Here is a 14,077-nt window from a genome sequence, read left to right as displayed (position 1 = left end):
TGGCTCCGAACTCGTGGTAGTAATTAATAGCATAGTTAACACATTAATTGCCACCCAGCCAAACAAGACATCCGCGCCAGCCCACAAACATCTCTTCATATAAAGCTGTAGTACCACGATCCCGACTATCGGGTCGTTCGGCCTGGGAACGAAATCATAAAATACCCGATAGTCGGGTTTTGGGCACTAAATGTGTTAAGTGCGGCACTGTTAATAGGTGTTTTTAATAGCATAATTAAAATAAGGCACAAAATAATATTAACTTACATCGTCGACTCGATAGATCTTATCGGATAATATAAAAAAATACTAAACGTGTTTAAAGTTCCAAACAATCTAACGTAAAATAATATATATTTAATTAAATTAATAACGAACACATTTATGGAAAGTCTGCGCAAATTATTTATCATACTTAAACATGGATAGAATTGCGTTAGATTGACACGTACACTGCAGTGTAACAAGTGAACGCACATGTGCGTTCTTGGCATTGACCGTCAGGTATCGTTTTTCACGTTGAAGAGTCGGAAAATACTGTTAGAATATATTTCATTTGTTAACATTTTTATAGTCATTGATTGTTTTTTTATGACTTAATTTCAATATTGAAAGGTTTTTTTTAGATAAGACATTCATCAATCTTCGTATTGAAGAGTCAACAATAGCGTTACATATTATTTATCATACTTAAATGGATAGAATCTTGGGCCATGTTAGATTGACACATTCACTGCAGTGTAACAAGCGAACGCACATGTGCGTTCTTGGCAGTTAAGATAGGCGGACATGTGCGTTCTTGGCAGTGGCATAGAGAAAAAAATACATAGAGTGCTCACTCCATACATCAGTTCAGACTATTAATTTCAGTGTCTACATCTAGCATGGAGTAGCGGAACTATCAGTATAGTTTGTAGCTTTCTAATAGACCCCGAAGGCTAATCCTATTGTCTATTGTTAAGAAAAACCGCTCGTGCCACGTGCCACAACCACCTGCATAAAAAATCGGTACTTCGGTTACTGAGTGCCGGCGAGTCGAACGCTACAGAACCAGTCTAAAATGTGTCATCGAGATGCGTAACAAAGGCGCGTTATCGGAGAGCGCACCTACACTGGTTTTTTGAGCGTTGGACTAGCCCGCGCTCAGGTGTCAAATAGAATAATTAGGACCCTTTTTTGCAGGTAAGTAGCACGTGCGGTTTTACTGAACAATAGACAATAGGAATAGGAAGCCTTCGGGGTCTACTAGAAAGCTACAAACTATACTGCTACTTGACAATAGATGTAGCACCGACCGGTCTTTTCGGTACTAAAACTGATGTATGGAGTGAGCACTCTATGTATTTTTTTCTCTATGGCAATGGCGACAAACGCACATGTGCGTTGATGGCGCTCACCGCACGTATACCTGCAGTTGGTACGCGAGTTGGAGCAGCGTCTTGAGGCCGGGCAGGAACGAGGCCGCGGCGGCGAAGTCGGCGCCAGTCGCGAGTGAAGTCGTCGCGCGCAGTGCGTTCTCGTAGTCGGAGGATTGGACGTGCTGCACGCAGGTGTGGAGCGAGCTTAATGCCGGCTCCGATAGCTAAACAAGATAAAATAATTATTAGCAGGGGTCGGACAAAAAGTGCCGATGACGTGAAAATGACGTAATCTTGCACACAGGATAATGTTTGAGTTTGTATTTAAACTTCCGTGTGACATGTAGTAACAAAGTAGTATTAATGAAGTAACAAAATAATCGTAAATAAATCCATGGAATTAATAATACAGGTGGTAGGGTGATGTAGTGAATAAAATAAATTTCTTCGTTGGTATATCTTGATTACAGCAAGAGCAGTATACGTGTTTGTCACGTACCTCCAAAAACGGAAAATTGCCACAATATTCGAGTACAGATGACATTTTAGAGCGTTTTCTTATACATTAGTAAATATACATTTTAGCTAAATATAATCGTGAAGATACAATAGCTAAACAATAACGAAGTCAATTTACTGTTCATCTGATTGACAATGTGTCAGTCAAAAACGTACTTACTCATTTCAAGTGGCGATATCGTTTAATAAAGAGGTTGATAAATGATAAGTGATAATTGTTTATGAAAATCAAAAATACTATTTGAAATCATCCTATAAGTGGTTTGACGTCATCCGCACTTTTTGTCCGACCCCTGATTATTAGTAAAAGCTGTGGTGTTCTCGGGATATTAGCAGGAATATATAGACGAACAGCATTCAGGACAATATCTATTTATTGATTAACTACATTGACATATATTCAAATTGACACTAGCCTTATGGCTTTCCAAATAGTTATGCGGCCGGAGGTCGCATACACTACAAAAGCGAATAGTTACTGATTGTAGAAACTGTGCGAGGTCCAGGAATCTAGGTCTAAAAGTCTAAGAAATATCTGCTTTTAAAATATTTAAAACTTTAGCGTTTTGAACACATATTAACTCACATTTCAGGGAAACCTGTGTCGAATGGTCGGTAAATATGGGTAATAAAATAAATTTCGCGATAGACCCGTCTATAAATGTGAGTTAGGTAATAATATATCTGCCTTTAACCTGCTTTTAATGTACGGGATCCGTACAGATACATCTACTTCAGCTGACAATATCGAAGCACACATTTTGTTAAATAGATTTTTTTAGCTCTTCTTAAGTCAATAACTCAGTATCTATATTCAAAAGTTACCACAAGCCACGAGGTGGCAGACCCAAGGAAAACGGCTAAGGATAAGGGCGAAACATTTTTTTGACCAACACAAGATGTCCACAACTTTTAAATTTTCAACTTAATGGCTTTTCTATGTTTCAATTTATTAAAACATTTAAAGCCCAGACTTTTAAACCTAATAACCAGAAACTATAAACTGAAATAGATATCATACACTAAATAAAATGTGCCTAAATCTACCAGTCGCCGAGGCGGGAATCGAACCCGCGAGCTTACGCGGCTAACGTCCTGACCACTAGACCACCCGGCCACAGTTAACCGGGTGGGGCGGGTACTTGAACAGAAACTATGTATATTAGAAGTCCTATTTCTTGGTAACCCCAGAGACATTTTGAGTAACGCAAGAGACACTCAAAACTAGTTGAACAGAAACTATGTATATTAGAAGTCCTATTTCTTGGTAACCCCAGAGACATTTTGAGTAACGCAAGAGACACTCAAAACTAGTTGAACATAAACTATGTATATTAGAAGTCCTATTTCTTGGTAACCCCAGAGACATTTTGAGTAACGCAAGAGACACTCAAAACTAGTTGAACACAAACTATGTATATTAGAAGTCCTATTTCTTGGTAACCCCAGAGACATTTTGAGTAACGCAAGAGACACTCAAAACTAGTTGAACAGAAACTATGTATATTAGAAGTCCTATTTCTTGGCAACTCCAGAGACATTTAGTAGTAACGCAAGAGACACTCAAAACTGCCAAAGAGTAGATTCGCCCAATGTGTTCGCCACTCACCCGGTACTCTCGCAGCAGGTCGTACAGCGTCTCAAGCCTCCGTTGGACGTCTTCTAGTTTCCTCTTCATTTGCTGAACGAAACAAATTATAAAACAGTTATTTGGGTCAATCAACTATTTCCAATCAACCTGCTACTGTCTACTCATACAGTAGCAGGTTGTGTGCAGATGTCAGCCGCACCTAATAATTAGTAGCTACCTACTTGTTTAGTTTTAGATTTAGTATACCTAGCTTTAATTTTATTGTATTATTGTAAAATGTAATGGGTTTATACCTAAATAAATAACATTTTATTTATTTATTTCTTGTTGTTATTCTGTCCCATCAGCGAGGAGACAATAGTAGCATGGATTGTTAGAAGAACTGCTGTACCATGTTCTACTAACATGCTCAGTAGATGTCCCATTGTGGAAAGGTCTTATAACTACCATAAAATGCAAGTTTGGTTCATTTAAATAAGAAAAAACCTAGAATTTTAAGGGTGACTCAGGAGACCGTAACCATAGCAACGTGTGACAAGAAAAAGTTGATTAACCCATTTAAATCCATAATTAAGTGTACATATAATGATAAAAGTGCCGATCCGTCACCGTCAACGCAAGCTTCTGATGACACTCCTCGGTACGGAGTGAAACATGTCGAAAGGTCGTTATACAATACGTGAGTGACCCGTTTTTAATATATTTAATATTCTGTGTCTCACAGGAGTGAAGCTCTTCCTTTTCTGACTGTATCTGAGAGTAGTAGTCAGCAGCAGAAATTGCTAAGCGGGCGAAGTGTTCAAAATTACCTTGACGCGCTTTTATTCTCTTAACAATAAAGTCGCGTCAAGATCATTTTGAACACCTCGCCCGCTTAGCAACTTCCGCTGTTGACTGCACGTATACAAATAGCCCTTGCCATATGGCGATCTGCCCAATCAACATTTTAATATGTCGGTCTTCCCTATCACAGACAAATCATTGATCAATAGTTATTTACGATACAAGTGCGGAAAAGAGGAAATTCGAAACGAGTGGCGATATACCTATTCGCACGTGTATCGAACAACGTTTCACAGTACATATGCCCGTTTAAATTTTTGACATAGCCACGGAATGTGCTTATTTCCGCACTAGTGCGGAAAAGTAGCACCATATGTACTGTAATAGTTATTTTCCATACAAGTGCGAAAAAGAGGAAATTCGAAACGAGTGGCGATAAATTAAAACACGACCGAAGCACGTGTTTCGAAGAACGTTTTACAGTACCTATGGCACTTTAAAGTTTCGACATCGCACGAAAAGTGCTATTTTACGCACTAGTGCGGAAAAGTAGCCCCATATGTACTGTAAAAGGTTTTTTTATAAAACAAATTGCTTGTTTTCAATTTACAGAACAGCTATGACCATGTTAGCTTTCACTGTAATCTAGACCTTGTTCACTGCACATTAAGGTCCACTTACCGGGTTGGCAGCTCTGTTAGAGCACTCGGCCCTGATGGCGTCAAAGACACTCTGCATCACTTTATGTTCCTCCGGTAGTTCGGCCTTCTGCGCGGGCTTTGCCTCCACGGCCGGTAAAGGTGATGCCGACTAAAAGTAGACCATATTTTGTATTAGATTGAAATAGTTATTTGTTTTACAAGGGGGCAAAGTTGTTGTTTAACCGCTCGTGCTAATATTTATACCCGAGCAAGCGAAGGATTCTAAAGTTGAATCACGAGCGTAGCGAGTGGTTCGAAATATGGATTCTAGAGCGTTGCGAGGGTTTCAATACACGAGGGTTAAACAAAATTTGCCCCCGAGTGGAACACAAAATTTTTCACCACACCAACCCCAAGCAAATATTAAATGTAAAATATCAAACAAAATCAAATCCAAATGAATGTTATTAAATATTTATCATCCAAAATCATCATTTAAAAGTCAATTCTACCAGCAAACATAAGAAAACAACTCAAAATTTGCATTTGATTACTTTGCCTCACATGTGAATAAAATACAACTTTGCTATCAGTTTCTGAACAATCAAGAGAGCCTTTGCCACTTGGTGTGGTGAAAAAATAATACGTTCGAGTTAGTTTTAGTATAGTTGAAAGAATTTAGACAATATTTTAGCGGTTTAACAGTATGTATCTAGTTAAAAAGGTGTCTAAGTTTGTTACCTGAGGATACTGCTTTACAGGTGGGTACTGTTGCTGCTGATACTGGTCGTACTGCCCTGGGTACTGTTGTTGGCCAGGATACTGTTGTTGTCCAGGATATTGTTGTTGGCCTGGATATTGTTGTTGTCCAGGATATTGCTGGGCCGGGTTTAGAGGCACGTGTGTGGGTTCTACTCCGTATAGGGGGTGGGTGATGGGTGCCTGTTCCTGGACTTCTTGTTTTGGCTAAAAATAGAATAGTTTTGGTAACATTTTTAGTTATGTAATTTGTCTCCGTCTCTCGACTCATTTTGATTTTGTCGGTCACTTTTTAGTCGTAAGATTATTTGCTGTGTTTATCAATATTTGTATAGTTATTTATTTTGAGGTTGTGCAATAAAGAGGATATGTATTGTATAGTTTATAAAAGTAAAGTATTACCTATCATGGTTACAAATTGCGGAAAACAAAACACATCAAGAACTCTATTTACAATTTAGATTAGTCGAAACACATCCAACAGGACCAAAAACAAAAATACAATATTTTAATAACGAGACAAAACACATGAAATTATGAAGGGAGCGAATGATAAAAACTTAAAGCTATGTTACGGGTTGGGGCTGATTCGTCATGTTTTGATTTTATTTCAGATTTTTACATTCCAAACTCTTTAACTCAATATATTTGGGGTTTGACTCGAGTTATATTATGAATATTTTTTTTCTTAGTTTTTAAGTCTAAATTTAAGGTTTATCTGTAAAAATGTGATGTTGAATAAAACTTTTCTATGTCTATGTCTATGAGTTATGATTCAAATTTATTATCAATGATTAATCTCAATCTGCTTTTCACGGGTTAACCGTGAAGTGGTTTTTCCCAATATCTCGGAGTTTGACGGCTGGGCCGATTTACAAAGAGGAATGTTTTGTGAAGTCGGTTTTTTTCTGGCAAAAATTGTTATGAAAAAGGGTCACACCATCAGACACACAAAACTCGTCCCAAGGCTACCTCGCCGTTGCGGCGGTGTTCTATAATGTGTCCCCAGCGCCTCGTCCCGGCGTGGAGCGCGGACATCTCGCCTGACTCGGGATGGTAACCATACTAAACACATTCATATTTTTAGGGTTCCGTACCCAAAGGGTAAAAACGGGACCCTATTACTAAGACTCCACTGTCCGTCCGTCCGTCCGTCCGTCCGTCCGTCTGTCACCAGGCTGTAACTCACGAACCGTGATAGCTAGACGTTGAAATATTCACAGATGATGTATTTCTGTTGCCGCTATAACAACAAATACTAAAAACAGAATAAAATAAAGATTTAAGTGGGGCTCCCATACAACAAACGTGATTTTTGACCGAAGTTAAGCAACGTCGGGCGGGGTCAGTACTTGGATGGGTGACCGTTTTTTGCTTGTTTTGCTCTATTTTTTGTTGATGGTGCGGAACCCTCCGTGCGCGAGTCCGACTCGCACTTGGCCGGTTTTTTTCATTTGACCCTGCCTGTGAAGCCGCGGTCCGAAGTTCGAATCCCGGTAAGGGCATTTATTTGTGTGATGAGCACAGATGTTTGTTCCTGAGTCTTGGCCGTTTTCTATGAATTTATGTATTTGTATATTATATATACCGTTGACAGAGTATCCACAACACAAGCCTTCTTGAATTTACTGTGGTACTTGACTGTGGTGCAAGAATGTCTTATAATATTTATTTATTTATTTTCAAACAGCAACACTCTTTAACTGTCCATCGGTGGACCTTATGCCTCTTATAATAAGGTTTACGAACTGTCAGTTAACAGTGTGGGCGATGGTACCTACTAAACCTGACATACTTCACTCTAATCAATTTTATTTTCTATGCTCACGGTTTACGAAATATTGTATAACTTGTAAGGGCCACTTGCACCATCCCACTAACTCAAGGTTAAGTGGTTAAACCGTTAACTCAGTGTCAAATTGTACTGGTAACCATGGTAACTCCAGGGTAAACTCTGCTAACCCAGGGTTAGTGGAATGGTGCAAGTGGCACTAATACAAGTAAAATATTATTTAAACCTTTTACGGATTTACGAAATTATATCATTTGATATTAACTAGTCGCTTTTCGGTGAAGGAAAATATCGTGAGGAAACCGGATTAATAATAATAAAATAAGGGCCTAGTTTACCCTCTGGGTTGGAAGGTCAGGTGGCAGTCGGTTTCGTAAAAACTAGTGCTTACACCAATCTTGGGATTAGTTGCCAAACGGAGCCCAGGCTCCCTTGAGCCGTGACAAAAAACCGTGATAACGTAAAGGAAGATGATCATCCTCAAATTTTCATAACTATATTAATATAACAATAACACGTTGTAAATATACATAAGTCAGTAATGTCAGTAACTTGTTGATAGTCATATATTTATCGCAGTAATATCTTTCCGTTTTTTAGGGTTCCGTACCCAAAGGGTAAAAACGGGACCCTATTACTAAGACTCCGCTGTCCGTCCGTTCGTCCGTCCGTCCGTCTGTCACCAGGCTGTATCTCACGAATCGTGATAGTTAGACAGTTGAAATTTTCACAGATGATGTATTTCTGTTGCCGCTATAACAACAAATACTAAAAACAGAATAAAATAAAGATTTAAGTGGGGCTCCCATACAACAAACGTGAATTTTGACCGAAGTTAAGCAACGTCGGGCGGGGTCAGTACTTGGATGGGTGACCGTTTTTTTGCTTGTTTTGCTCTATTTTTTGTTGATGGTGCGGAACTCTCCGAGCGCGAGTCCGACTCGCACTTGGCCGGTTTTTTTTTTAAATATACATATGTATTTATAAAACCTACCTTAGGCTTGGCAGTAACCGGCGGCGGGTCGTTCCAGCCAGGCGGCGCCTCCTGCCGCCGCTCCTGATGGTAGTTGCCGTTCATTTGACTCGCTACTGGCGCCGGGTTCATTGGAGTTACACTCGGGTTCATCGGGTTTAGTGGATTTACACTCGGGTTCATCGGGTTTAGTGGATTTACACTCGGGTTTAATGGATTTACGCTCGGGTTCATCGGGTTTACACTCGGGTTCATCGGGTTTACACTCGGGTTCATCGGGTTTACACTCGGGTTGATCGGGTTCAGCTGGCTCGGGTTTAGCGGCTGGCTGTATGTGTAGCTGCCACTGCTGGGGACTGTCGAGCCACTGTATTGGTCGGGGAGGGGGCTGTTGAAGCCATAAGTGGGGGGTTGGGGGTTGTTGAAGCTGTACTGGTTGTAGAGGGGCGCGGATTGCACGGACGGGTCCACTTTGTATTTGGATTTGGAGGTTATGCCACCTGGAACACAAAGGATAATGTTTGTAATCACTACATAGTATAAAACAAAGTCGCTTTCCGCCGTCTGTTCCTATGTATGCTTAGATCTTTGAAACTACGCAACGGATTTTGATGCGGTTTTTTTAATAGATAGAGTCATTCAAGAAGGTTTTTGTATAATCTGTTAACCCGTGCAAAACCGGGGCGGCGGGTCGCTAGTTTATTAATAATACAAGATTAATACATAGTCAGCACAGACTGTGTAAGTGTAACTTTAAACGTCAAAATTACAATTAAAATGTGTTTATGCGTTTAAAATAACGTTGCACAGACCGCGCTATCAAAATCGCCGCCGAGGTAGTTTGGTCTGACTCTATGTAGTAACTTGAAACATAACCCTCCCGGAGGTGTGTGGTCTCGTATGACGGCGTGTGTGCCGCGTGCGTGTGTTTGTGTTTTGTTGCCGGTCCCATATTGGGATACCCTCCTCCAATTGAGGGGGGATTTAAATCTTCTCGAGGCAGAGGTGTAGGGTTGGAGCCGGTGTAGCTTTATTTGACGTTCATAAGCGCATTGTACAGTCGCCATCAGATATATCGGAGCGGCCAAGGTATTCACAATATCTGAACACGCACTCAACACCCTGACAGTAGAGGCGTGTTCAGATCAGGGATGTTGCGGATACAGATTTTTTGACATCCGCGGATGCGGATATTTAAAGGCTCACATCCGCGGATGCGGATGTCAAGATTAGGTACTTAGAAAATTTACGTCAAATATTTTTAGTATTTTTTTTATTAAAAAAAAACGAAACGTTTAGTATTTGAGCAAGAATACCTATAGGTGCGTTATATTTAATAAACAGTAATTTGGCCGACTTTTCTGGATCTAGACCAGCGGTCGGCAATCCGCGGCCCGTGAACCTGTCACTTGCGGCCCGCGAGCCTCCCTGGCTATTTTGTATGTAATATTGACAAACGGCAATGTCTGATAAAGTCATAAATATTAACAAAGTGCGGCCCGCGTTAATTTCGTTAACTACTATGTGGCCCTTGGCTGCTAAAAGGTTGCCGACCGCTGATTTAGACGATTTCGTTATAGGTATACCTAATGACGAAATTACCTAGCACTTACGCCGCCGCTAAGACGTTCCTGTACCGACTTGTTCGACATCCGCATCCGCATATGCTCCGCATCGATTTTATGCGGATGCGGATGTTGAAAATAATGCGGAAGTTCCGCGGTTGCGGATGCGGATGCGAACGTTCGCAACATCCCCGGTTCAGATATTTGTGAGCACCTTAGCCGCTCCGATATATCTGATGGCGACTGTAATATGCCTACTTGAATAAACTATCTTTTATCTTTATCTTATCTTATCTTAGGCATGAATGTTTACCAGAGTGCGGCCCCACGCTGCCCGGGCGGGGCGGTTGTGGCGGCGCGGGGAATGTGGGCGCGGCTTGTTGTTGCTGCGCCCACGGGTTGGGCTCGTAAGATGGCGCCACTGTTCGTGACAAAATATTTGATGTAACACTAAAATAACAATCATACCTAAAGAAAACAATGCTCGCCCTCTTTTATAATTTTATTGACTTTCCGGTAGTCTATTGTACAATGTACAATCAACAGCAGAAGTTGCTTTGCTAAGCGGGCGAGGTGTTCAAAATTACCTTGGCATGCTCTAATTCTCATAACAATAAAGTCGCGTCAAGATCATTTTGAATACCTGGCCCGCTTCTCAGTGCTCTATACCGTTCTTAATCAATTCTCATCTATTCAAAGGTTAACTGGAAGAAATCCCTTAAAGAAATAAGTTCTCCTTTGTACAGCCTATCCTGTGCCATATTTGTGTTTTGTACAATAAAGAGTTTTGTACATACAATGCCACTGAATAGTTAAACCGCTAAACAAAAAAGTTTTCACAATCATCTTAAAAGTTCAACAGATTATCTATTTCGAAATACTAGCGAGAGCGAACCTGCGCTGTAGGTGTTAGAAACGTCGTTGTGTGCCACCAAATGTCCGCGCTTGGCGTGACCGCTCGTCGTGCGGCAGCGCGCGAACTGCGGCACACTTTGCTGCTGTTGCTGCAACAAAACATAGCCAGTTAACAAACAAGCTCATACAGATCTAACGCATAATTATTTTCCATCGTATTTTCACGAAAACGTACGAACGTGTCTTGCTATTTCAGTCAGTCTCGGTACAGTTGCCATCAGATATATCGGAGCGGCCGAGGTGCTCAAAAATATGTTAACACGCACTCTAGCGCCTTGAGAATAGAAGCGCCTTCAGATGTTTGTGAGCGCCTTGACCGCTCCGACATATCTGACGGCGACGTACTGAGGAAACAATTAGAGTTAGACCAAGAAAACGATTTTGATAGCATAATAAATAAATAAATAAATAAATATTGGGGGACATCTTACACAGATCAACCTAGCCCCAAACTAAGCAAAGCTTGTACTATGGGTACTAGGCGACGATATACATACTTATATAGATAAATACATACTTATATATACATAGAAAACATCCATGACTCCGGAACAAATATTAGTGTTCATCACACAAATAAATGCCCTTACCGGGATTCGAACCCAGGACCATCGGCTTCGCAGGCAGGGTCACTACCCACTAGGCCAGACCGGTCGTCAAGTCAAGTACGCAGTGCAAGTATTATTTATACGTCATTTCATAGAAATATGACATTTCAAATGACACTTGCACTGCGTGTGCTATCAGAATGGTTGTAATAGACTTATCTTGGTCTAACTCTATGCACTACATCTGTACGTTAATTAAAATTAGATGTATTTATTAAGGCATGAGTGGGGGGGGGGGGGGGAATAAGGGGACTTGTATAATGAAGTCTCGTGAACGTCAGCTGCCGCTCCTCGGGTGGGTTGAGGAACGGCACAGACAAGACATCCTCTAAGCATAGTAACGCTACCCCCTCTGCCACTCATACGGTAGCGTTACTCCATCTTCGAGTCAATCCCGTGCCGTGATTGGTCCGTGTCTTTGAACGGACCAATCACGGCACGGAATTCGCTCACCTCGTCCCCCGCACCCCCGTATTTTTGGCAGCATCGGTTTCATGAAATAATTGCTCTAAACTCAGTCTAGAGGATTCCTAGTCTATAAGGAACGGTAATTTCTCACGTCACAAACATGAAGTTTTCTTGTCGATACAAATCAGCTGTCACAAATATTAGAGTATGTTCGGAAAGAGAAGAGTCGTGGAATGTATGGGGCCCCATACATTCCACGACTCTTCTGTTTCCGAACATACTATACTGATTTAAACAACTCACGTTTTACGAAATACAAAATTGAACTGGAAGAGACCTATATACCTCTTTTTCTACTCCAGCACTTAAATGTGTCAATTAAATGACTGACAGTGATATCTAAAGCAATGACATTTGAATGATTTGTCTATAGGCTCATAAGATGACTGCTAGCAGTCATCTTATGAGTATAATACAACTGCTTTATTTTTTTTAAAGATACAAGTTCCGATCATCTTGATTGAAAGAGGTATGTTTTCATTTACAATAATAACTCTTTTTTTTTTAAATAATAACTCAATTTTTTTTAAATAATAACTCTTTTTTTTAATAATAACTCTTTTTTTTAATAATAACTCTTTTTTTTAATAATAACTCTTTTTTTTAAATAATAACTCTTTTTTTTTAATAATAATTTTTTTTTTTTGCTGCAGCTGTCATAGAAAAAGTAACGTATGCAACAGCTCATAATTGGTTCTTAAAATTCTCGGGTCTTTTTTTACAAAACTCGACTACGTCTCGTTTTGTAACTTCGACCCTTGAATTTTAAGAACCCTTATTATATCACTGTTGCATAAACTACTATTTAAGATGGTTTTGGAGTAACTTTTCAGTAATTAAGATTTATCTTAGACTGAGTACAAATACTTTATAATGTATGGTTACCCAGAAATAAATGGTTTTAAAAAAAAATATCGGCCAAGTACGATTCGGACTCGCGTTCCAACGGTTCCGTAGATTAAGTCCGACTCACGCTTGACTGCACATTTCTAACGGGTTTTCCTGTCATCTATAGATAAAGAACTATTCTGTGTATTTTTTTCCAAAATTTTAGACTCGGTAGTTTCGGCGATAAGGGGGGGGGGGGAATGGTAATTTTTTGCCTATTTTCTTGAATAACTGCTAAACTATTAATCCTAAAATTATAAAAAATATATATTTGAGATCCTTACAATGAGCTCTTTCATTTGATATGCAACACGATATAGTTTGAAAAACTTTTTTTTTCTCATATACCCCCCAAAAATGGCCTCCATATTCAAAATTCATTTATTTACGTTACACGTCCATCTTTGGGTCACAAACTTACATAATTATCTGTGCCAAATTTCGACTTAATTGGTTTAGTAATTTCGGAGAAAATAGGCTGTGACAGACGGACGGCCAGCAGAGGAGTGATCCTATTAGGGTTCCGTTTTTTCCTTTTCAGGTACGGAACCCTAAAAATAAATAAAAAATCCCAACTCACGTGGCTTTGCCGACGCGGGTTGAGTCCCAGGGCTGTGTTGAGCCGTTCGTGCAGCTCGTTCGGTGGCGCGCCCTCCAAGCTGTTGAGGGCGCTGCGGAGGCAGCCCTGAGCTGCTAATCGTCCCGCGTATTCTGTAAGTACGGCTTCCAGTTTGCCGCCATTCTGAAAAAAAAAATTGAATAAAGCCTTATGAGTTTAAAATTAGGGATGTTGCGAACATCCGCATCCGAAACCGCGGAACTTCCGCATTATTTTCAACATCCGCATCTGCATCCGCATAAAATCGATGCGGAGCTTATGCGGATGCGGATGTCAAACAAGTCGGTACAGGAACGTCTTAGCGGCGGCGTAAGTGCTAGGTAATTTCGTCATTATCTATAACGAGATCGTCTAGATCCAGAAAAGTCGGCCAAGTTACTGTTTATTAAATATAACGCACCTATATTCTTGCTCAAATACTAAACGTTTCGTTTTTTTTTAATCAAAAAATACTAAAAATGTAATAGTTGACGTTTTCTAAGTACCTAATCTTGACATCCGCATCCGCATCCGCATCCGCGGATGTGAGTCTTTAAATATCCGCATCCGCATCCGCGGATGTCAAAAAATCTGCATCCGCAACATCCCTGTTTAAAAT

At 40.2% G+C, this 14,077-nt stretch overlaps 1 protein-coding gene across 1 annotated transcript in view; it reads right to left on the bottom strand.

The window, feature by feature from the left end:
- Positions 1 to 1,367: 1,367 nt before the first annotated feature.
- The window catches only part of LOC134653937 (protein transport protein Sec31A), a 35,118-nt gene continuing 22,408 nt past the window's right edge, over positions 1,368 to 14,077 (bottom strand). The window contains exons 19-26 of the mRNA XM_063509307.1: positions 13,441 to 13,602; positions 10,877 to 10,985; positions 10,295 to 10,402; positions 8,438 to 8,916; positions 5,634 to 5,858; positions 4,933 to 5,061; positions 3,487 to 3,558; positions 1,368 to 1,582 (exon numbers count right to left, since the gene is read on the bottom strand). Of these exons, the coding sequence (XP_063365377.1) occupies positions 1,394 to 1,582; positions 3,487 to 3,558; positions 4,933 to 5,061; positions 5,634 to 5,858; positions 8,438 to 8,916; positions 10,295 to 10,402; positions 10,877 to 10,985; positions 13,441 to 13,602 (1,473 nt within the window). The 3' untranslated portion in view covers positions 1,368 to 1,393. The remainder of the gene's footprint in view (positions 1,583 to 3,486; positions 3,559 to 4,932; positions 5,062 to 5,633; positions 5,859 to 8,437; positions 8,917 to 10,294; positions 10,403 to 10,876; positions 10,986 to 13,440; positions 13,603 to 14,077) is intronic.

The sequence above is a fragment of the Cydia amplana genome, chromosome 14 (genome assembly GCF_948474715.1).
Source record: "Cydia amplana chromosome 14, ilCydAmpl1.1, whole genome shotgun sequence".
Lineage (NCBI taxonomy): Eukaryota > Metazoa > Arthropoda > Insecta > Lepidoptera > Tortricidae > Cydia > Cydia amplana.
The sequence above is the reverse complement of the archived record's forward strand: the minus strand, read 5'-3'. Positions and strand labels throughout refer to the sequence as shown.